This window comes from Schistocerca nitens, chromosome 4 (assembly GCF_023898315.1).
Source record: "Schistocerca nitens isolate TAMUIC-IGC-003100 chromosome 4, iqSchNite1.1, whole genome shotgun sequence".
Classification (NCBI taxonomy): Eukaryota; Metazoa; Arthropoda; class Insecta; order Orthoptera; family Acrididae; genus Schistocerca; species Schistocerca nitens.
The window spans coordinates 470,623,641-470,647,954 of record NC_064617.1 but is presented as its reverse complement, the minus strand read 5'-3'; the positions used below and the strand labels follow the sequence as shown (position 1 = coordinate 470,647,954).

The 24,314-nt window shown below is 40.3% G+C and overlaps 1 protein-coding gene across 1 annotated transcript in view; it reads right to left on the bottom strand.

Moving 5' to 3' along the window:
* The window catches only part of LOC126251599 (ATP-dependent RNA helicase DHX8), a 136,951-nt gene extending 129,065 nt beyond the window's left edge, over nucleotides 1–7,886 (bottom strand). Inside the window, exons 1-3 of the mRNA XM_049952132.1 lie at nucleotides 7,717–7,886; nucleotides 7,549–7,634; nucleotides 7,193–7,461 (exon numbers count right to left, since the gene is read on the bottom strand). Coding sequence (XP_049808089.1) covers nucleotides 7,193–7,461; nucleotides 7,549–7,634; nucleotides 7,717–7,810 — 449 coding nt within the window. The 5' untranslated portion in view covers nucleotides 7,811–7,886. The remainder of the gene's footprint in view (nucleotides 1–7,192; nucleotides 7,462–7,548; nucleotides 7,635–7,716) is intronic.
* Nucleotides 7,887–24,314: the final 16,428 nt, after the last annotated feature.

The following is a 24,314-nucleotide window of genomic DNA, read 5'->3' as shown; positions in this document are numbered from 1 at the left end:
ACAATATGTACAACAGTCGAGGGAATAATAAGAGTGGATGACCAAGAATGAAGTGCTCGTATTAAATAGGGTGTAAGACAAGGATGTAGTCTTTCGCCCCTAGTGTTCAATCTGTCCATCGAAGAAGCAATGATGCAAATAAAAGAAAGGTTCAGGAGTGGAATTAAAATTCAAGGTGAAAGGATGTCAATGATATGATTCACTGATGAAATTGCTATCTTGAGTGAAAGTGAAGAAGAATTACATGATCTGCTGAATGGAATGAACGGTCTAATGAGTACAGAGTATGGACTGAGAGTAAATCAAAGAAAGATGAAGGTAATGAGTAGAAGTAGAAATAAGAACAGTGAGAAACTTAATATCAAGATCGATGGTCAAGAAGTAGATGACGTTAAGGAATTCTGCTACCTAGACAGTAAAATAACCAATGATGGACGGAGCAGAGAGGGCATCAAAAGCAGACTAGCAATGGCAAAAAGGGCATTCCTGGCTAAGAGAAGTCTACTAATATCAAATATTGACCTTAATTTGAGGACGAAATTTCTGAGAATGTATGTCTGGAGTACAGCATTGTATGGTACTGAAACATGGACTGTGGGAAAACCGGAACAGAAGAGAATCAAAGCATTTGAGATGTGGTGCTACAGACGAATGTTGAAAATTAGGTGGACTGATAAAGTAAGAAATGAGGAGGTTCTGCGGAGAATTGGAGAGGAAAGAAACATGTGGAAAACATTGATAAGGAGAAGGGACAGGATGATAGAACATCTGTTAAGGCATGAGGGAATGACTTCCATGGTACTAGACAGAGCTGTAGAGGGCAAAAACTGTAAAAGAAGACAGATATTGGAATGCATCCAGCAGATAACTGAGGACATAGATTGCAAGTGCTACGCTAAGATGAAGAGGTTAGCACAGGAGAGGAATTCGTGGTGGGCCGCATCAAACCAGGCAGAAGACTGATGATGGGGGGAATCAAGGGGCAATAAAGGGAAGCAGTGGTTGGGAAGGGAGTGAGACAGGGTTGTAGCCTATCCCTAATGTTATTCAATCTATACAGGGTAGTCCATTGATCGTGACCGGGGCAAATATCTCACGAAATAAGCGTCAAACGAAAAAACTACAAAGAACGAAACTTGTCTAGCTTGAAGGGGGAAACGAGATGGCACTATGGTTGGCCCGCTAGATGGCACTGCCATAGGTCAAACGGATATCAACTGAATTTTTTAAAAATAAGAACCCCCATTTTTATTACATATTCATGTAGTACGTAAAGAAATATGAATGTTTTAGTTGGACCACTTTTTTCGCTTTCTGATAGATGGCACTGTAACAGTCAGAAACATATGACTCACAATTTTAGACGGACCGTTGGTAACAGGTAGGTTTTCTTAAATTAAAATACACAACATAGGTACGTTTGAACATTTTATTTCGGCTGTTCCAATGTGATACATGTACCTTTGTGAACTTAACATTTCTGAGAACGCATGCTGTTACAGTGTGATTACCTATAAATACCACATTAATGCAATAAATGCCCAAAATGATGTCAATCAACCTCAATGCATTTGGCAATATGTGTAACAACATTCCTCTCAGCAATGAGTAGTTTGCCTTCCGTAATGTTCGTACATGCACTGTCAACACGCTGACGCATGTTGTCAGGCGTTGTCAGTGGATCACGATAGCAAATATCCTTCAACTTTCCCCACAGAAAGAAATTGAGGGACATTAGATCCAGTGAACGTGCGGGCCTCAACAACCAATCCACCTGTCATGCAATATGCTATTCAAAACCACTTCAACCACATGCAAGCTATGTGCCGGACATCCATCATGTTGGAAGTACATCGCCATTCTGTCATGCAGTGAAACATCTTGTAGTAACATCGGTAGAACATTATGTAAGAAATCAGCATACATTGCACCATTTAGATTCCCATCGATAAAAGGGGGGCCAATTACCCTTCCTCCCATAATGCCGCACCATACATTAACCCGCCAGGGTCGCTGAGGTTCCACTTGTTGTAGCCATCGTGGATTTTCCGTTGCCCAATAGTGCATATTATGCCGGTTTACGTTACTGCTGTTGGTGAATGATGCTTCGTCGCTAAATAGAATGCGTGCAAAAAAATTTTTCATTGCGCCGTAATTTCTCTTGTGCCCAGTGGTAGAACTGTACACGATGTTCAAAGTCGTCGCCATGAAATTCCTGGTGCATAGAAATATGGTACGGGTGCAATTGATGTTGATGTAGCATTCTCAACACCAGCATTTTTGAGATTCCTGATTCTCGCGCTATTTGTATGCTACTGATGTGCGGATTAGCCGTGACAGCAGCTAAAACACCTACTTGGGCATCATCATTTGCTGCAGGTCGTGGTTGACATTTCATATGTGGCTGAACACTTCCTGTTTCCTTAAATAACGTAACTATCCGGCGAACGGTCCGGGCACTTGGATGATGTCGTCCAGGACACCGAGCACCAAACATATCACATGCCTGTTGGGCATTTTGATCACAATAGGCACGCATCAACACAATATCAACCTTTTCCGCAATTGGTAAAAGGTCCATTTTAACACGGGTAATGTATCATGAAGCAAATACCGTCTGCACTGGCAGAATGTTATGTGATACCACATACTTGTACGTTTGTGACTATTACAGCGGCCATCTATCACGAAGCAAAAAAATGGTCCAACTAAAACATTCATATTTCTTTATGTACTACATGAATATGTAATAAAAAATGGGGTTCCTATTTTAAAAAAACACAGTTGATATCCATTTGACCTATGGCAGCGCCATCCAGCGGGCAAACCATAGCGCCATCTGGTTTCCCTCTTCAAGTTAGACGAGTTTCGTTCTTTGTAGTTTTTTTGTTTGATGCTTATTTCGTGAGATATTTGGCCCGGTCACTACCAATGGACCACCCTGTATATTGAGCAAGCAGTAATGGAAACAAAAGAAAAATTTGGAATAGGAATTAAAATTCATGGAGAAGAAATAAAAACTTTGAGGTTTGCCGATGACATTGTAATTCTGTCAGAGACAGCAAAGGACCTGGAAGATCAGTTGAACACAATGGACAGTGTCTTGAAAGGAGGATGCAAGATGAACATCAACAAAAGCAAAATGAGGATAATGGAATGTAGTTGAATTAAATCAGGTGATGCTGAGGGAATTAGGTTAGGAAATGAAACACCTAAAGTGGTAGGTCAGTTTTGCTATTTAGGGAGCAAAATAGCTGATGATGGTCGAAGTAGAGAGGATATAAAATGTAGACTGGCAATGACAGGGAAAGCATTTATGAAGAAGAGAAGTTTGCTAACATAGAGTAAAGGTATAAGTGTCAGGAAGTCTTTTCTGAAAGTATTTGTATGGAGTGTAGCCATGCATGGAAGTGAACATGGACGATAAATAGTTTGGACAAGAAGAGAATAGAAGCAGTTGGGTAACCAAGCTGAAAAATCTGCTTGGCAGTTAGAGAAGAATTATTAAGGGAAATAAACTGGACCGTAAACATAACTTTTTTACATCTTTAATTAGGTCAAAAAAAGAAAACAATACTCAAGTTCAAGAGTAACTTTTGAAGTTAAGTACAGTTTATACTGACTAGCCTGTAGGTAGTACTTTGACTTGCATTATAATACTGGGAAAAAACATTAAAAAATTATTCTCAATCAGTTTCTTGATCTTCATAGGTTGAAGAAGAATCATGAAGTGCCAACAATGCCTCAGATTCTTCTGAATCTGATTTCTTGTTGACTACTGGTTTCTTTTCTATATTGTCTTTGGTTTATATAGATAAGTAGGGCCTATGGGTTTTTCCTTGGGATCAGCAAGCTTATGTTGTGTTCCTGCTCCACTCATCAAACTCCAGTTCTGGAAGGGATATGTTGGTTTTGCAGCTTTCTCTGATGTGAGTCTGTTTCTTTTTTTACTGTGGAACCATCAAAAAGTACTGAAGGAATGCTCTGTAGCAACAGATGTAACTAGTGTGCCCAGAACTTTTATGACAACTTCTGTCAATCGACAAGTTCCTCTTACACATCAATACCACAATAAAGGACTTTATCTTCCTGAGGGTAAGGACTCGCTCCTTCCCATAAAAACTGTCTGGATCAAATTCCTTGTTTGTCCCTATAATCAGCCAGGTTCTCTCTAACCTAAATAACATTTAGCCCAGTGTTCTTTGATGTGCCACAAATAAGACTTTTACATCAAGCACCTCAAAAGGCTTCAGGTTACTATGTTGTACTGCGTGATTAAAATGATTAGCTACAAGGTGGGCATTGATTCTTTGTTATTAAATCCTATTTATGTTAATGTTGTCATTTTACCTTCAAAGCAGTGCAATCATACAAAAGCAGATAAAAAAACGAGCAGAACAGAAAACTACAGTCTATTGCAAATGTCACTACACCTGATAATAAAACTTTTTTTTTCCTTCATTGAAAACAATTTAACATTTAAGGATGACTTTATCATCAAGAACCACTTGTAAGCTGTTTAATACATACAGTAATTAATTTTGTTATCAATAATCTAAAACTAAACTAAATTCTGCCCGAACAGGCCATGAAGGCCCTACGGTACCGACCAGCCATTGTGTCACCCTCAGCCTACAGGCATCACTGGATGTGGATATGGAGGGGCATGTGGTCAGCACACTGCTCTCCCGGCCGTATGCCAGTTTACGAGACTGGAGCCACTACTTCTCAATCAAGTAGCTCTTCAGTTTGTCTCATAAGGGCTGAGTACACCCCACTTGCCAACAGCACTGGGCACAATGGATGGTCACCCATCCAAGTAGCAGCCTATCCCGACAGCACTTAACTTCGGTAATCTGACAGGAACCGGTGTTACCATGGCGGCAAGGCCGTTGGTGTTATCAGTAATCATTCTTCAATACTGTTCAGAGATTTGACATGGATTATAAAGTGTTTTACACTACAAAGTGATGACAATTTAAGGACTTTTTTTTTTAAATACCGGCTTATTACTAAACATCTGTTCAACGTGATGTGTGTGTGTGTGTGACAGAGAGAAACCGAGAGTGGAGAGTAGAACTGGTAACATTATAAATTATAAGCAGCTGTCAGCAACACATGCACTTCCTTAATTCATGATGGAATTCAGGAAAAAGAAGAAGAAAGCTTCTCTCTTACTTAATTTTTTTCTTAGTAATAAAGGCAATGAATGACATACGTAGATTTAAGTGTAAACATTTACTAACTTTTAATGTTGGCAGTATCGTCTCATCCCTTATTTTAACTGGTAAATTATACATTCTAACAATAAAAAATTTAAAAAGTACTTTCTTTAATATAAATATCCAGATTTTTGGGCATTTAAAACTGCTTTGGGTAAATGCCCATTTATAAATGTCCTGCCCAGTGGGTATTTTCCTGGTGCACCTAAGTACTCACCTGCAAAAGAGACCACATATACAAGGTAGTGTGACCTATTCTTGAGTATAGATTGAGTGTTTGGGATAAACAGCAGGTCAGATTGTAGGAAGTCATTGAAGCAAATAAGAGGCGGGTTCCTAGATTTGTTACTGATAGGTATTGCTATTATGGAGATGCTTCAAGAACTCAAATGGGAATCCCTGGAGTGAAGGCAATGCTCTTTTCCATGATCACTATTGAGAAAATTTAAAGAACCACCATTTCAAGCTCACTGTAGAATGATTCTATTGCTGCCAACATACATTATGTGTACGGACCACAAAAATAACATACAAGAAATTAGGGGCTCATGCGGAGGTATACAGACAATCATATTTCCCTCGCTCTAGTTGAAAGTGGAACAGAAAAGAAAATAGCTAGAAGTGGTTCAGTGTACCCTCCACCCATATTTCATGGTAGATTGCAGAGTACATACATAGATGTAGATAGGCTCAGTCAAAGGGAAAGAAGATTAGTATGTTTAATGTTCCACCCATAAGTAAGTCGCTAGAGACAGAGCATAAGCTTGGATCAGGGAAGGATGGGGAAGGAAACTGGCCATGCCCTTTCAGAGGAACCACCATGGCATTTACATTAAGCAATTTAGGGAAGTCACAGAAAACCTAAATATGGATGGCCCGACGGGCATTGGAACCATCATCCTCCCAAATGAGTCCAGGGTGCTGATCACTTCACCACAGTGCTCAGCGTTCAGTCATAGGTAAAGCAGGTAGCAGACTTTAATTCATTAATAGAATACAGGGAATATGCAATCTACAAGAGAGATTGTTTGCAAAACCCTTATGCAATCCATCCTAAGATATTGCTCAAGTCTATGGAATCCAAAACAAATTATTAGACTAATGGGCAATACTGGCACTAACTGAAATGTTTGATACTGCTTCACCAAATCAAAATCAAACTTGTTACTTTTCAGTAGCCTATAACTTAGCACTCCAGCTACACTACAGATAAGTATGACACCACATCTAAGATTATGTACTAACATTCGTTGCACTAGCCAACTCACAACCACTGTCACCTTGCAACCAAACACATGTCACCCTGTGCTACAGGTTAAACAGTCACCACAACCTTCGTCCCAAAAACTACAACAGACAGAAGAAAAATACTCTCCATATTCTGTTGTTTTGCATGTATGACATCACACACCACATCAGCATTACAATATGGGATGAATCTGACTTTGGTAGGTTCAGTTAACCTGAATATTGAATCCATATACAGAAACCTAACATAAATTGTTACAGATCTGCTTGACAGTTCAAGGGGAGGTCATTCTGAAAATGCTGAAGGGCCTGACTTGGTAGTTACTTGAAGACGGATGCAAAATATTCCATCAAAGCTTGGGCCTAGTTACAACATTTCAAGAGTTACTATTAAGTGAGGAATCTAGGAATACACTACAGCCCATTACGTATCACCTCCATAGGCACTATGAAGACATCACAGAGGTATATCAAGTCTTTCTTCCCACTCTCTTTATGATGGCTGTGTGATATGAAAATTGTAGAGGAATAATTAATTTTTCCATTTATGGAGATGCCAACACTCAACACTGTTTAATTAGTGATTGCACAAAAGTGTGTCACCCCAACACGTGTCTTGTGGAAAGTACACGCAAGTTATTATCCATTTAGGAGAAAAAAGTATGTGAAAGAATTTGAGCTAGCCACTGACGAAAGTGGTAGGATCACAATATTTCACGTACCCGATATTAGATGGTGCAAGTGCTTCCAGTTCGGCCATAGCATCATTTACTATGTCATCTGCAGACGATTTTTTCGTTTTCTTCTTTTTTTCTTTTTTGGCTTTTGGCAGTGAATCTGTGTCCAGGAACTTAACATCATTAGGTATTGCGAGACCAGGAAATTTTTCTGCCAATTTATCTTTGTCACTTTTCACAGGATCCGTTTGTTTCTCATTGCGCTTTGGTTTCATGTGTTGAATAATGCGTAGGAGGTTTGCAATAAAAGAATCCTACGGAAACATAACATACTCTTACTTAAGAAATGTTTAAAAAAGAGATTAATTATAAAAGACGAACTAAAACTGATTAAAACTTACAGAGAATTCTGCTCCATTCTCGATCAGTACTTTCTTGAAAGCCTCAAAGGTCGAGTTTTGTTCTGACAGGGCTATTATGAATTCGGCTGTAAAGCGAAATATAATTATATAGCAACATTTAATCATCACTGTCAATCAATCTAAAATACACTGTAACTTTCACCATACCTAAATCTTTGTCATTCAAGCCCAAATGGTTTTCTAATTCCGTACAAATTTTCGACACCAGAGAAAGGTGCTCCAACTTCTCTACTTCATCCATGTCAACTTCCACACTTCACAACATTTTATGTTTACAAGCGAATAAAAACATAAACACACCGCAGACAGGCTTTCCACAGTCCCTCTGCCAAAGTCTCTAGTCTTAGGAGCAGTCTCGCCAACACATGATTATTTTCTCCCTCAGACAATCACCCAAAAATCTATCAATATTTAGACATCTCCCTATTTTATTCCAAAAATAAAGATAAAATAAAACTTATTTTAAACCATTACACGGGTTGCTTTGTTTTAGCGTTGGGGAATCATTTAAAAATCCGCCAAAATCTGTTAAAATTACGTATCTCCATATTTTCTAGCAAAAATAAAGATAAAATTAAAATTTATTTTAAACATTATACCCATTACTTCGTTCATGAGTCGGTCAAACATTTAAAAAGCAGCCAATCTCAGCCAAAATATGAAACGTTTATTATTATATAGTATAATATTTTAACGCAAGAGGAACAAGCATACTTAAATATATTTACTCATCTATTTTGATTAAAGTAATAGAATCAAATTACATCGTCGCACTGCCTCTTCTTCACTTGGAGACTGGATTGTTCTATTCCTCGGTAAGCAGCCATTATAATGACAACACTTGTTCACACACGTTTATCTCGCCCGCACAATTAGAATTACTTTTAGCACAATAGTTTTAATTCTGTTTCTGAGGTTTTCATAAAATTAGCACACTAAATGCCAATATGATGTAGAAATCTGTGTTTCGTCTTTGCACTGCTTAAACGCTTCTCGTCCCATTTCTCGTTAAATTCCCGCCCATAGTGGTGAAGAAACATCTGATATATGTAGCAGCAGCAGCAGTTGTATACGTTGTGGGTAAGAGATGTCCGAAGGTAAGGTAATTTAGATAAATTTTTTAGTTAAACAATTTGAAAAATGTTTTCGCGCTATATTTCGTCTATATTATTTATGTCAGAGCATACAGACATTTTGTTGTAAAGTAGCCCCTTTTTTTGAGACTTCCAAATAATGGAAGAATTTTTGAGATCCCACCCACGTCTCGCACAAGAACCAAACGAGAATTGAACTTTGACGGAACCCTTGTGAGACATGGAGTCAACGTTAAAGATTACATATAGTGTTACCGGCAACATAACAACAGTTTGCGTAAGAACCTGAAACGAAAACAGCAGTTCTGGGAAGCTATGTCCCTGCATTTATAAGACACATTGGGAAAGTCGTTTTCGTCAGGACCGTGTGAGAATAAATGTAGAAGTCTGTTGCTCCCTTACAAGAGGAAAGAAATGGACGAGGTATGTCAAGACATATGTATCATTCACCCGTAAATATTGATACATGGTTCTGGTAAGATACATTCGATATTCAACATTCATAACATTAGTTTAACACTGATTACTAAAGCACTAACAAAATAGGTCACTCTTTTATGACATGGTGCAGGGAACCAATACAGGTATTAAACCCGTCTGAGGCAGCTCTAAGAGCTGTCGCTTCGTGGCCGGCAGACCACAAAAAGGTGAAAATATGCTGCCGTGGGAGCAGCTTCGCATTTCCCCCTCCTTGATAGTTATAATAGTTAGAGTTTCTTAATTTTTCGGACAACTCCTCTGCCACCTGACGCTGCACACGAAAATGTTCCACGAATTGTGTCTCACTATACTGCAGCACAACATACTCGAGTTAATTTTCGGCTTTGGTCTTTTGGTGTGATGTAACTCTTCAAATTCCTCGTCACTCGACAAAACCTCAGACTCTGATTCGCTGGATATATGGAATAAATGGCAGATATAATTTTCATATTTCAACCAATTCCAATTCTCTTGCACTTCTTCAAATATAGGAGAGATAAAAGGAATAAGTAAAATTCTTACCTTACCATTAACAGTAAAGTGTAAATGTAAAATAGCGGAACACGGGACATGCAACAGCTTCGAAACAATTGGAAAACGAGCCACAAACAAAACAGGAGTCACTTGAATTGTACCCCCGCTCTAACTCAACTATCTGCATGCGCGAATCAGGTAGATTCTGGCTGCTTGCTGTCACTGCTTATACACCAAACAGCCATGTTTCAAATAGCTGCAAGACATAAGAGGCACTGTTCATAAGCGATTTCAACTCTGCGCATGCGCATGAAGCTGTCTGGCAGCTATTTAAACGAATCCATCAACTCGCATGGCTCCCCGCAACTTTTTTTTCCTTGGTAATTGGTATCTTTCCAAAATGATTTTCAGTTGTTTTTAAACGTGAAGTGCACATATAAAACGTGGTCATTATGTACATGGATGCTGGATTTCACACGATATTTATTGAACTGAAATGGTTTGCAGCTCGCAGGGATACCTTGTATATTAGAGAAGGAAGACAGAAGTGCAAAACAACACAAAAAAGTGTGGGTCCAAAAAATGTCATTACGTGGTACAAAAGGGAATTTCATGCACTATACAAGGAACTCGAGAAAGAGGAATCTTCATTTTATATTTTAGAAAGTCGAAGCATCAGTTTTTTCCTATTGATTACATCAAATTGTACCCAGAATTATTAAAGGGAACATAATGTTACGAACTGCCACCACATCTGGCGAAAAAATGGTTTTTGTAAGGCTAAGTTTTGTTACTAGCCCAGTGCAAATTATTGTGTATTAGTCATATCTCGCTCAACTCCTTTCTCTTCAAGATTAATACGTTTTTTTTATGTCGTTTATTTGACTTTTAATAATTCAACTGCCTCATTTGTACCGGGGTTATTTAGTGAAATCACATAAATATTACCTACTAACGCCTGCAAAACTGTTTCACACACGAACCAGAGAGCTACATAATAATAAACAAACCTGGCACAACCACATATTTTAAAGAAAAAGCTTACAATGTCAGAAGGTTTCAGTCTATTTCTTTATGAAACGCTATAAATCCCTGACACCACCCAAATACGAGGGCAGTTCAGAAAGTAACCTCTGATTGGTCACAGTGCGGGTTGTGGGGGGAGTAGCGACGCCATCTGTGCGTTCACGCACTCAACAGGTCAGTCGGCATCAAGCCGTGGTCGAGTGAACGTCGTACCTGCGCTAGTTTAGTTTTTGTGGCAGTTTGAAATGTGTGCTGCAATAGAAAACCCCGCCAAATGTGAAGTGCGTGCTGTCATAAGGTTTTTTACAGCCAAAGGATATTCTGCAGCAGCTATTCATCGTGAGCTTTGTGCCGTGTACGGACCAAGAGTTATGAGTGAAGGAGTTGTCCGTGAATGGGTACGTTTATTTAAAAGTGGACGAGAAAACGTTCATGTTGAAGAGAGGAGTGGTAGACCATCATTGGTGACTGACGAACTCGTTCAGACAGTTGATGCAAAAGTTCGTGAAAATCGACGTTTCTCAATGTCGGAGTTGTCTACTGGTTTTCCACAGATTTCTAAGACTCTCTTGTACGAGATAGTGACAGCAAGATTGGGTTACCGTAAGTTCTGTGCACGATGGTTGCCCAAAATTCTTACCGACCACCACAAAACTCAAAGAATGGCCTCTGCATTAGACTTTCTGTCACGTTATGAGGACAAAGGAGAACCATTGTTAAACAGAATCGTGACCGGTGACGAAACCTGGATTAAGTACGTGAACCCTGAGACAAAAGAACAATCAAAGATGTGGGCACATTCAAATTCGCCTACCAAACCAAGAAAAGCCTCGCAAGATTTTTCTGCCAGAAAACTGATGGCAACGGTGTTTTGGGATGCCAAAGGGGTGTTGTTGGTTGAATTCATGGAACGTGGTACGACCATTAATCAAGACGTGTACTGTGAAACAATAAAAAAGTTACGACGGGCTATACAGAACAAACGCCGTGGTATGCTGACTTCCGGTATCGTTTTTTTGCATGATAACGCCCGTCCTCACTCTGCTCGCAGAACAACGGCCCTTCTTGAGTCCTTCAAGTGGGACGTTATCAACCATCCACCTTACAGCCCAGACCTGGCGCCAAGTGATTATCACCTCTTCATGCATTTGAAGAAATGGCTCGGGTCACAGCGGTTTGATGACGACGAAGAGCTCAAAGATGCGGTCACAGGCTGGCTCCAGGCACAAGCGGGTGATTTTTATGCAGAAGGAATTTCAAAGCTTGTGAAGAGATACGATAAGTGCCTCAATCGCTATGGTGACTATGTAGAAAAATAGTGCAAAGATGTAGTTGTAAGATGTATATATTAAAATATTTTTATTTAACTTGGTGTATTTTTTTAAATCAACCGGAGGTTACTTTCTGAACGGCCCTCGTAAATTCCACTTGCTTATCAATCTGATTCTACTCACAGTACTTTTTCACTTCAAGTTGCAGCCATATTGTGAGGTATCTTATTGTGAAATATTAAATACCATATTGATATGTATAAAAATACACTTTATAATTACAGTGGAGATAAGTAATTTAGTACACTCATGTCCTGCAATTCAGACTGCTGCTTCACTGCTTCAGTTCAACTATTGTCATTTATTATAAATTTTAACAAAATAAATAACGAAACGAAACAATTTATAACAAATAACAAACAAAAAGCAACTGACATTAACCACAAAAACCACAACGAAACGAAATATGGAGATCAGCACATGACATATTGGGAGGAAATGAGCTTGAGGGTTACATGATTAACAATGGATTTATGTGGGCCAGTGTGAATTGGCCAACTCATACAGGCCATCAGGTCATGTCACTTCCTGTCCCATCAAAACATCCTGCAATGCATTTCAAATGGAGGCAGGCACACTGGCTGTCCCATCCCACCATGTCATTGCACCATCAAGGTATTTCAGAAAAAAAAGGTTCCAATGGCTCTGAGCACTGTGGGACTTAACATCTATGGTCATCCGTCCTCTAGAACTTAGAACTACTTAAACCTAACTAACCTAAGGACATCACACAACACCCAGTCATCACGAGGCAGAGAAGCATTCAGAAAAAAAAAAGTTTTGATGGTTGACGTCATCCCATTGTTGATCACATGACCCCCAAGCTCATTTCTCCCTGATATAGAGCCATGCACAAATCTATATATTTCTTTTTGTTGCTGTTTTTGTGGTTAACATCAGTTTTCTTTTGTTTGTTATTTGTTATAAATTGTTTCGTTTCATTCTTTATTTTATTAAAATTTTTAATAAATGACGAAAATTTAATTGAAGCAGTGAGGCAGCGGTCTGAATTATACGACTTGAGTGTATTAAATTACTTGCCATCTATTACATTTATAAAGTGGATTTTAATACTGACCGGTATGGTATTTAATATTTTACAATGAAATGCACTGCAATTTGAAGTGGAAAATGTATTGTAAGTAGAACCAGATTGATGAGTAGGTGGGATTTACTGTATGTTATCAGGCATCTGTAGCGTTTTGTAAAGAAATGGAGTGAAGCCTTCAGTCACTGCAAGTTGTTTGTTTAAATATGTGTTTTCGGTGGGCTTATTTGTTGTTAAGGAGAGTTGGATGTTGTTTGGTTCAAAATTTTTGATTTTGATTTTTGCACTTTTTTTGTTTCGCATATATTTTGGTTTAAATTGATACCAAATTTATTAATTTATGTTGAGTGGTTTCCGTTTTACAAGCGTTTTAGTAAAATCCTGCAACGCACACTTTTCATGAACTCAGCCTTCTTTTTACTCGTTAGTGACTACTTCTTATAGTACAGTTGTTTGAAAGCTTAGTTGGTAACACTGATAATACTGTTGGCAACAATGATGAAAATTGCTGCCAGTTTACTTTATGGTTTTCAGTTCTTAGTTTCTGGTGGTTGAAAGTGAAGTTTGTTTACGATATTCGTATTTCAGTGTTTAGATCTCAGCAAATACGTTTATATTATGTAAAAATGTCGCGAATACAAAAGAAGAAAAGAAAACGTGAGTTCAGTGGGGGGAGATGTAACCAAAACCAGTTTTTTCATCGTGGTGAATCTGAAGTGGAAGTTCATTTTTGTATGTGAGCCTAGGCCTAGTACTAGTACTGAAGGTGCTTGTGCTTCTAAAACAAGCTATTCTTCTAAGAAGCTTACCTGTAACTTGGCTAAATATGAGATATATTGAAAAGAAGAAGGTTGCTATGATATTGTTACTATCAACAGTATAGATAGCCTAGTTAGCCAAATTGTGGTGTGCATAAAATGTAAAGGATCCCTTACCGTCTCTACTGGAACCAGACTAGGCTTACAAGTACCGATAGTAATAAAGTGCAGTGACTGTTCTTTTGAAGTGTCCACTACTAATTTTCCATGCTTATCAGACTCTAAACAATCAGAAGTGACTATTCGATTAGCCTATGCATTCTGATGTATTGGAAAAGGTGAAGAAGCGGCGAAAACTTTCTGCGGTGTAATGAACTTGCCGACTCCACCAGCTTTCAAATATTACAATAAGATGCTTCGAGATGCTGCAAAAGAGGCCTGTGAAGAGAGTATGAAGGCTGTTGTTGAAGAACGTGTTGGTGAAAGTGATGGTAATAAAGACGTGACAGCAATATTTGATGGATCGTGGCAACGTAGGGGCCACACTTCACTCAATGGAACTGTAACTGCAATAGCAGAAAACACAGGCAAGATAACTGATGTTAAAATTGCAAATGCGAAAATAGAATGACCAACAATCATGATGCCGATTGCCTAGCTATCTACTCTGGAGTAAGTGGAGGAATGGAGGTAAAACGAGTTGTGGAAATGTTCCAAGAATCGCTGCCAAAATACGAAGTGCGGTACAAGTATTATTTAGGATACGGGGACAGTGCATCTTACCCTAAGGTTTGCGAGGCCAAATCACCGACTTCTCAATTGAGAAATTGGAATGTTGCGGTCACGTACAGGAAATTGAAACAGAAACTTCAGAAAACAAAAGTTTCCGACAGCAAAACCATCAGGGTTCATGGCCGCCTTACTGGTGAGGCTATCAATCAAACACAACTATATTATGGCCTGGCTATAACAAGGAATGCTACAAAAACTCTAAACTACATGACGGCAGCGGTGTGGGCAGAATTTTTTCATTTGACGGCTACCAACAAAGACACATCTGGACACGGACTATGCCCCGAAGGTGAGACAAACTGGTGCAAATTCCGAAAATCGCAAGAGAAAAATGAACCTTATGACCCCAATGACCACACTCATCTTCCTTTCGCTGTCATGGAACAAATAAAACCCATATTTAGAAACTTGGCCCATCCTGACCTTTTGTGTAAGTGCCTACATGGTGGAACGCAAAATCCGTCAGAGTCGTTCAACGATGTTCTATGCTCACGGCTACCAAATACAACTTTTATTTTGATGACTACATTTCAGTTGGGAGTGTATGAAGCTATTACAAGTTTCAATGAAGGAAATTTAGCAAAGTGTAAAATTTTGAGTCATCTAGGTATATCTCCAGGCAAGAACTATGTCAAGTTTTTGAAAGAGGACGGCGAACTTCGGATTAAAAAAAGCAGACAAAGCTGTCACAGAAATTGAGAAAAAGTGTCACCACGCCACACAGTAAGCAATAAGAAAGATTCAGGACCAGTTTGAATAACTAGAAGATCCAGATAGATCTTCATATGAAGCTGGAATGTACTAAAGTAAGAATAAAATCATTCCAGAATGAGATTTTCACTCTGCAGCGGAGTGTGCGCTGATATGAAACTTCCTGGCAGATTAAAACTGTGTGCCCGACCGAGACTCGAACTCGGGACCTTTGCCTTTCGCGGGCAAGTGCTCTACCAACTGAGCTACCGAAGCACGACTCACGCCCGGTTCGCAGGAGAGCTTCTGTAAAGTTTGGAAGGTGGGAGACGAGGTACTGGCAGAAGTAGAGCTGTGAGTACCGGGCGTGAGTCGTGCTTCGGTAGCTCAGTTGGTAGAGCACTTGCCCGCGAAAGGCAAAGGTCCCGAGTTCGAGTCTCGGTCTGGCACACAGTTTTAATCTGCCAGGAAGTTTCATATCAGCGCACACTCCACTGCAGAGTGAAAATCTCATTCTGGAAACATCCCCCAGGCTGTGGCTAAGCCATGTCTCCGCAATATCCTTTCTTTCAGGAGTGCTAGTTCTGCAAGGTTCGCAGGAGAGCTTCTGTAAAGTTTGGAAGGTAGGAGACGAGGTACTGGCAGAAGTAAAGCTGTGAGTACCGGGCGTGAGTCGTGCTTCGGTAGCTCAGTTGGTAGAGCACTTGCCCGCGAAAGGCAAAGGTCCCGAGTTCGAGTCTCGGTCGGGCACACAGTTTTAATCTGCCAGGAAGTTTCAATAAAATCATTGTTTAAAAGTCTTATCCTTATTTCCTTTTCCGCAACAACTGTGTTTTTCAATGATTAGGAACATTTTTCTTGGCTACTGTTAATGTTATCAACATGATTTTATAAAAAATTGTTCCTTATTTGTTAGTTTTTGATTTAAACTGAGGAAATATGAATATCTTTTAAAGAACTGTGGTATAAATTTAATTAAAGTAAAAAAATTGCAGTTTTTATGGCTACTTTAAAAATATTTTTTTAAATCTAAGTTTTTATTATTTTTAAGACTTATCAGTTTAAAATGAAGATTTATATATAAGGAACTCAACAAAAAAATCCTGATAATATGTCAATTGGTTAGGGAGAAAAATGTTCCTAAAGTCATATAACATGACCAAGATAGAACCATCCAATTCCCCTTAAGCAGCTCTCTGGTTTGTCTGTGAAACAGTTTTGCAAGAATAAGTGTGTAACACATATGTGGTTTCGTTACCTAATCCCAGTACAAATTAGGCACTCGAAATTTTAAAAACCAAATTCAAAGCTTACAGAAAATCTATAAATCTTGAAGGGGAAGGTAGAGAGGGAGAGGTGACTATTGTGAAAAAATTTGCACTGATTTAGAGACAAAAGTTAACTTTAAACAAACCACTTTTTCATTGGATGTTATGGCAATTCGTAACACAGTGTTCCTTTTAGTGGTTCTGGGTGCAATTTGATGTAACAAAGAAAAAAAACTAATGCTTCGACTTTATAAAACATAAAATGAAAATTACTCCTCCTTGAGCTCCTTCCGCAGTGTGTGAAATTTCCCTTCTGTACCATGTAATGTCATTTTTTGGACCCATGTTCTTTTTTTGCGTTTGTTTCGCACTTCCCTCTTCCTTCTCTAATACACATGCTATCCCTGCAAGGTGCAAACTATTTGTGTCCAAATAATGTCATTTTCATACTAATGTTGACTCAAGCATACATGTATATAAGCTACCACATTGTGTATGTGCACTTTGGCGTATAAAAACAGTTAAAATCACCTTGTGAAGACCACAATTCTGACGAAAAAACGGTTGTGGACAGTTATGTTGATGTCACGTGACCTGAATTGACTTGACGTACCGTGATGTGATGCACAGTGTGAACACACCTTGTGATGGTGCCATAACAACTAATGTGAATTGGCCTTTAAATGTGATTTGAACCTCCGCATTTCACCACAGTAAGACCATAAAATATAATTACAAAATCTGAGAACTCCTGAAGTCCATTTCAGGAACTAGCGTCCTTATATGATGCGACCTCTCACAAAAGTGTTGTTGTATTACTGATGTTTTTCCATTGATCAGTAGTTAATTTTGATTAACGAGTACCTACTTTCATTCCTTCAAAGTTGGATTTTATAAAAATTTACATTATTCAGCAGTTGCTGCTGGTGCTCCTGTGCTAAGCAAAGGACAAAGTTTTTGCACCTACTGCAAAAAACGTTTTCACTTTCTGCTTTGATTTTATGTTGTTTCATAATATCTTTTAGTGAAATGCCATTAGCAAATCCCACTATAACTGGGGACAACAATCCACCACGTAAGACCGACAATAAGAAGAACAATGTACTGCAATAGATTTGTATGGTCTGCTGTGCTTGACTTGAACGATTTATTGACCTTTGGGCGTTATCCTAGAGGTGGTCTAAGAAACAGAAGACAAATATTATTGATGACGTCAGAGTACATACTACTGTATATAACAGTAGCATTTAGTATAAAGTCTGGATATTTCAAGAGCTACTGGCTTAAAATGCGGTTAACACTAACTTCTAGTGACAGCTACTTTGTCTCACATTGGTGTACAATTTGAAGTCACTCGACTGCATTATTTATTGCTTTAAACAATTCCCTATGCATAATTTGCCGAGAAGACTTAGGAAACAAAGAATGTGTTCACAAATTAATAACTTAAGATTCATTGGTCGGCAGCAGAGGACACAGGTAACTGAAATGAATAGCAAGCACAGGGATCTATAGAAAATTAGCGACCTCACTTTTCAGTTTCTGATAAACACCACTGGTAATGTCCACCATTACTGACGCATTATCACTACCAATTCCTCTCATTTGCTTACTGTCTAAACCATAATCTTAAGGTAATGGCTCTATTGCAGTAACAACACAATCGGCATTCCCCTGTTCTAGTTAACAATTCCTAACATAGTAGAAATACCTCCACTTTGTTGGTTTGAAAAATATACTATGCACACAGCCAATAATTTGATGATAGAAATGCCTGTAGATTCATCTACAAGACGACTAAAATGCGCCTAACCAATGTCGTTTTGTAGTTCTGATTTAAAGTGCATGTAGAGAATATTCCTAGTCAATGCACTGCACTTTGTCTGATGTAGCCATGAAAGAGATTCATGGTCAGCACTTTCTTGATTAGACATGAAAGATGATCAATGGATCTAAATGCACTGTGATTAACGACAATGTAAGGCCAGCTTCAGTAGCTGCACATTCATATATATGTTTGATAGGCTGAAATGGCAATTTTGACTGCACTGAAGATGAAAAGGACTCAGCTGCTTTTACATGTTTGTTACTTTTTTACATAACAAGGTAAATAGAACACGTACAAATTGGAAATATTTGCACTGCGCAATGCTAGGTTCCCTGGACACCTCTAGCAACCAATCCTTTAATTGTTTCTCATTTAACCATTTTTTTCTAAAAACGTCATATGTGGCCATTAATATTCTTTTCTGATGTGTTCAGTCAGTCGGTAAAACAAACTGGACAGCATACAGTAGTTGTTAAGGAACACACAATAATGTACTGCAATACTGAAACACTAGACTAATGAACTACGCTCGCTATCCAGAATTTCTGGCAAACACTCATGAAGCAAAGCAATCTTTGTTCGTGCCGAGAGGTACCGTGGCTGTACTGTGACTCACCGCTGCGAGACTGTGCATCAGTATCTGGCTAACGTTCGTAACGTCATACCTCTCGTAACATATATGTAAATAAAGCCATGTGCTGCTGCTAGAGGCATGTAATGTATCTTTGATTATGAGAAAAATTGGAGCCATATACCATCATATTACTTTGCTGTACTGTGTTTGCCAGGCATCCGAGACGTTTGTTATTGTTAGTTCTAAACAAAAGATAGCTGTGTATGCTGCTCAAAAGGAAGTAAATCAAAGATATTAATATTAAATCAGTTTCGCTTATATCCTACATGTATTTAATATCAATGGGCAAATTGGAAATACAGCTCATTTTTGAAAAACATAGAGTGAAACGTAGTGTTTTAGTGGAACAATTCGTTAATCCGCCGTGCCACTGTCTTGCAGGTGCACAATGAAAATATAATATTTTTTTCAAAATTGAATTAAAAGAAAAAATCCGTCAAAAGAGTTAACTTCTAATAATATCCATAAAAAAATCTGTCAACTGTCAAAGCTAAATTTTACCTTTCACACAACTTGAAATTCCATCAGTTTTGACGGGAATCTGTCAAGTTTGCAGTGCTGTATTGGACCACTGATGTATAGAGACAAGGAAGTTAGAAGAATCCCCCCAGAGACGCCTGAACTTTGGGGGAGGCCAGGGAGAACCCACGACCGCCTTGAAAAGTCTGACCACAGAGTCTGTACTCAAGAAGACACTGATGGATGCTCTGCAGTCAAGGTATCATGCAAGAAAGTTGGTATGGTCCTAAAAGGTGGCAGCTATTTTGCAGATGAAGTGAATCAACAATTCACTATATCTCCGACTGATACATTCATTGTAATTTTGAAAGCCTTTTGTTACTTCATGAACAGGAAACTCTCAAATTCCTTCTCACAACTTACAGTTTTATAGAAATAAATAAGTTCCCCACAGGTAAATACGTGCTTGCTTGTGTTTAACTGGTCATACCTGCCAGTCCCCCCCTCCCCCCCCACTCTAATCAACATCTTCTTACCCATACCCTCAGACAATACGAAATCCATGCTCTGCTCCTCAACAAAACCTTCCTCCAACCCCAATATTCCCTAAAGACGTCACCTTACATCCTGCATTGAACTGATGAACTCATTGGTGGAGTAGCCATTACCATCTTCGAAAATATACTTTCTGCTCCTCAACCACTGGAATAATCCAACTGAGCATCGTCTTAACCATCTCTCTCCCAAGATTAACTCTTGACATCAGCCACATCCACTCTAATCATCCCATCCCTAACGATTCCCTAACTCAGAAAGACCATCTTTAATATGTACATAGTCGCTGCTGATCTTAGCCTGCACTCCTGCACACCAGCTGAAAACTGGAAAACAGTGGTGGTGTCAATTCACCAACATCCTAAATGTCCACAAAATCCACTTCCATTCCACACCTGACCTGATAGAAATACACCTACGTCTACACAGACACTCCGCAAGCCACTGTACAGTATGTGATGGAGGGTACCCTGTACCACGACTACTCATGTCCTTTCCTGTTCCACTCGAAAACAGAGTAAGGAAAGGTGCCCTAACTTCGCGAGTCTTATCTTTGTGGTCCTTAAATCAATGTATGTTGGCGGCAGTAGAATCGTTTAGCAGTCAGCTTCAAATATCGGTTCTCTAAATTTTATCAATAGTACTTCCCTCCAGAGATTCCCATTTGAGTTCCTGAAGGATCTCTGTAACACTTATGTGTTGTTCAAACCTGCCAGTAACAAATCTAGCAGCCTGCTTCTGAATTGCTTCGATGTCTTCCTTCAATCCGACCTAGAAAGGATCCCAAACACTGGAGCAGCACTCAAGAATAGGTCGCACACAGGTCGCACCAGCATCCTATACGCGGTCTCCTTCCTTAAATTCTCCTAATAAATCGAAGTCGGCTATTCCCCCACCCTACCACATTCCTCACATGCTCGTTACATTTCATATCGCTTTGCAACGTTGCATCCAAATATTTAAAAGATTAGTTTAATACTAGTGATACTGTGGCATTATGGAGCGTTTCCAAACAGTTGTCCAAAGGTGATTGATGAGCTCTATATTTAAACTCATCTTTCACAGTAATGGGGTATCAGATGGCTAGGCGTTCTGTTTCGACTGATTCCTCATACACTCCTGGAAATGGAAAAAAGAACACATTGACACCAGTGTGTCAGACCCACCATACTTGCTCCGGACACTGCGAGAGGGCTGTACAAGCAATGATCACACGCACGGCACAGCGGACACACCAGGAACCGCGGTGTTGGCCGTCGAATGGCGCTAGCTGCGCAGCATTTGTGCACCGCCGCCGTCAGTGTCAGCCAGTTTGCCGTGGCATACGGAGCTCCATCGCAGTCTTTAACACTGGTAGCATGCCGCGACAGCGTGGACGTGAACCGTATGTGCAGTTGACGGACTTTGAGCGAGGGCGTATAGTGGGCATGCGGGAGGCCGGGTGGACGTACCGCCGAATTGCTCAACACGTGGGGCGTGAGGTCTCCACAGTACATCGATGTTGTCGCCAGTGGTCGGCGGAAGGTGCACGTGCCCGTCGACCTGGGACCGGACCGCAGCGACGCACGGATGCACGCCAAGACCGTAGGATCCTACGCAGTGCCGTAGGGGACCGCACCGCCACTTCCCAGAAAATTAGGGACACTGTTGCTCCTGGGGTATCGGCGAGGACCATTCGCAACCGTCTCCATAAAGCTGGGCTACGGTCCCGCACACCGTTAGGCCGTCTTCCGCTCACGCCCCAACATCGTGCAGCCCGCCTCCAGTGGTGTCGCGACAGGCGTGAATGGAGGGACGAATGGAGACGTGTCGTCTTCAGCGATGAGAGTCGCTTCTGCCTTGGTGCCAATGATGGTCGTATGCGTGTTTGGCGCCGTGCAGGTGAGCGCCACAATCAGGACTGCATACGACCGAGGCACACAGGGCCAACACCTGGCATCATGGTGTGGGGAGCGATCTCCTACACTGGCCGTACACCACTGGTGATCGTCGAGGGGACACTGAATAGTGCACGGTACATCCAAACCGTCATCGAACCCATCGTTCTACCATTCCTAGACCGGCAGGGGAACTTGCTGTTCCAACAGGACAATGCACGTCCGCATGTATCCCGTGCCACCCAACGTGCTCTAGAGGGTGTAAGTCAACTACCCTGGCCAGCAAGATCTTCGGATCTGTCCCCCATTAAGCATGTTTGGGACTGGATGAAGCGTCGTCTCACGCGGTCTGCACGTCCAGCACGAACGCTGGTCCAACTGAGGCGCCAGGTGGAAATGGCATGGCAAGCCGTTCCACAGGACTACATCCAGCATCTCTACGATCGTCTCCATGGGAGAATAGCAGCCTGCATTGCTGCGAAAGGTGGATATACACTGTACTAGTGCCGACATTGTGCATGCTCTGTTGCCTGTGTCTATGTGCCTGTGGTTCTGTCAGTGTGATCATGTGATGTATCTGACCCCAGGAATGTGTCAATAAAGTTTCCCCTTCCTGGGACAATGAATTCACGGTGTTCTTATTTCAATTTCCAGGAGTGTATTACGGTCATGTACGCGACCACTATTTCGTAGCTGGCCATCCTCAGAAGGTGTTTCCATCCACCAAGACTCTTTCTCCATCTCAAACAAGTGATGCGAATCAGTAATTATGTGGTAATCAACAGCATACCATTGGATGGATGTGGTAGAAAAGACACTGTCGATGTACGGTAGTAAGCACCACAGTTGTTAGTGCGATCAAGTTTAGAATTTTGTAAGTTTTTTCCATAATTTCAGCGCCGACCAATGACACAGCAGCATGCTTCCTAATATCTGCACCGTCCCTAAACATCCCCTTTACTACTCTGTGAGTACCACTGCGAATGTAGATAGATGACGGTGCAGTAAATACATTCATTGTTAATTCTAGAACATATACACCAAAGTACACCAAACAGCGATCTACCTATTTCTAGCACTTCGATCATAGGGCGTAATTTACGATTACGATTGCCCATTTTTCCTTATGTGGATGGGTATCACAGAGCATTCTCGCATTCTTAGGATAAAGCTAGAGATTGAAAGATCTCCTTGCATTGTCTTTGACCAACGCTCCCTGCAACACTGTCGCCGATTTAATTTGCAGCTGACCAGAAGTAGACCGCTACATTCCATGTTCTGTGAAGAACAGAGCGAGCCGAATCTGTTACTGCTATTCAGCAAACACTGTTCCACACCAATCTTACTCACGCCACCCATCCAGGTGCACAAGATTTCTCCAGATGCGCGCATGTCGAGGAGGTGTATAATGGATATGAGAGTGTTGTAGTTTTATAATAGAGGGTTATGAAGAAGAAACCTGTGGTTTATGCGTGATGGAGCTCCAGACGAACGTAATGTGAAGCATTTCACGTAAATCAACTGCGCTATTAATTCAGAAGTATTGCCTAGTGTCTGCAGTCAGTACCAAGAATGTACTGGTAAGAGTGAAATGATTGTGGAACATAAACACAAGCATTCCTGATTACATGGTTCTGTACTTAAAACACGCTATAACTATAGAGCGGTGTGGCTTAATACCTATTAGTCATGTGGAATGCAGCGCTGTTAATATTCCAATGTAAGAAATATATCCCCACACATGACATAACGTGGATGACCACCAAATGCAGAGTAATAAATTAATGTATTTCGGATCACAAGCCGTGGTATAAAGTGACCTTAGCTAAAGAACGGTGTATTACCAGCTGGGGTGATTGCAGTATAAAACTACAGAAGGGATTGCCTGCTTGACCCTGTGCAGGACTGTTTAGGTGATTTAAACCCTAAGAAACTGTATTTACACTGGGCTTCTCTATACTCTCCATTAATTACAGCCTTGCAGTGTCAGCTCAGAAACAGTTGTATATGGCAACTTTCTACTGTATGGCTATTGAGGTAATAGTGATACATGCAAGATGACTTCTGTCTTTGATGCTTTCCTGGAAAATTTCCCTCTAAACTTACATGGATCCGTATTAAAGGACGATAGAAGGTAGATGGAGTGATCAATTGAGGGGGAGAGAGGGAGATCTCGCTCCAGGTCATTTATCACGCATTTAACCATTTTTACCGGTGTTCTCTCGGGGTGCATCGATTGCATGGTGTAACTGGCAATCGACTCATATACAGTTGCATGTTCTGTGTAGACTTAGAGCGCTAGCTATATTTGATCGTTAACGGCAAATCTCCCCAAATCACAGTAATCAGGGGACTTCCAACTCATATGTGATGAAACGTGTCCATCGATGGAAAACCTGTTTCGGTACCCTCTTCGAGACGAGAGAAGATG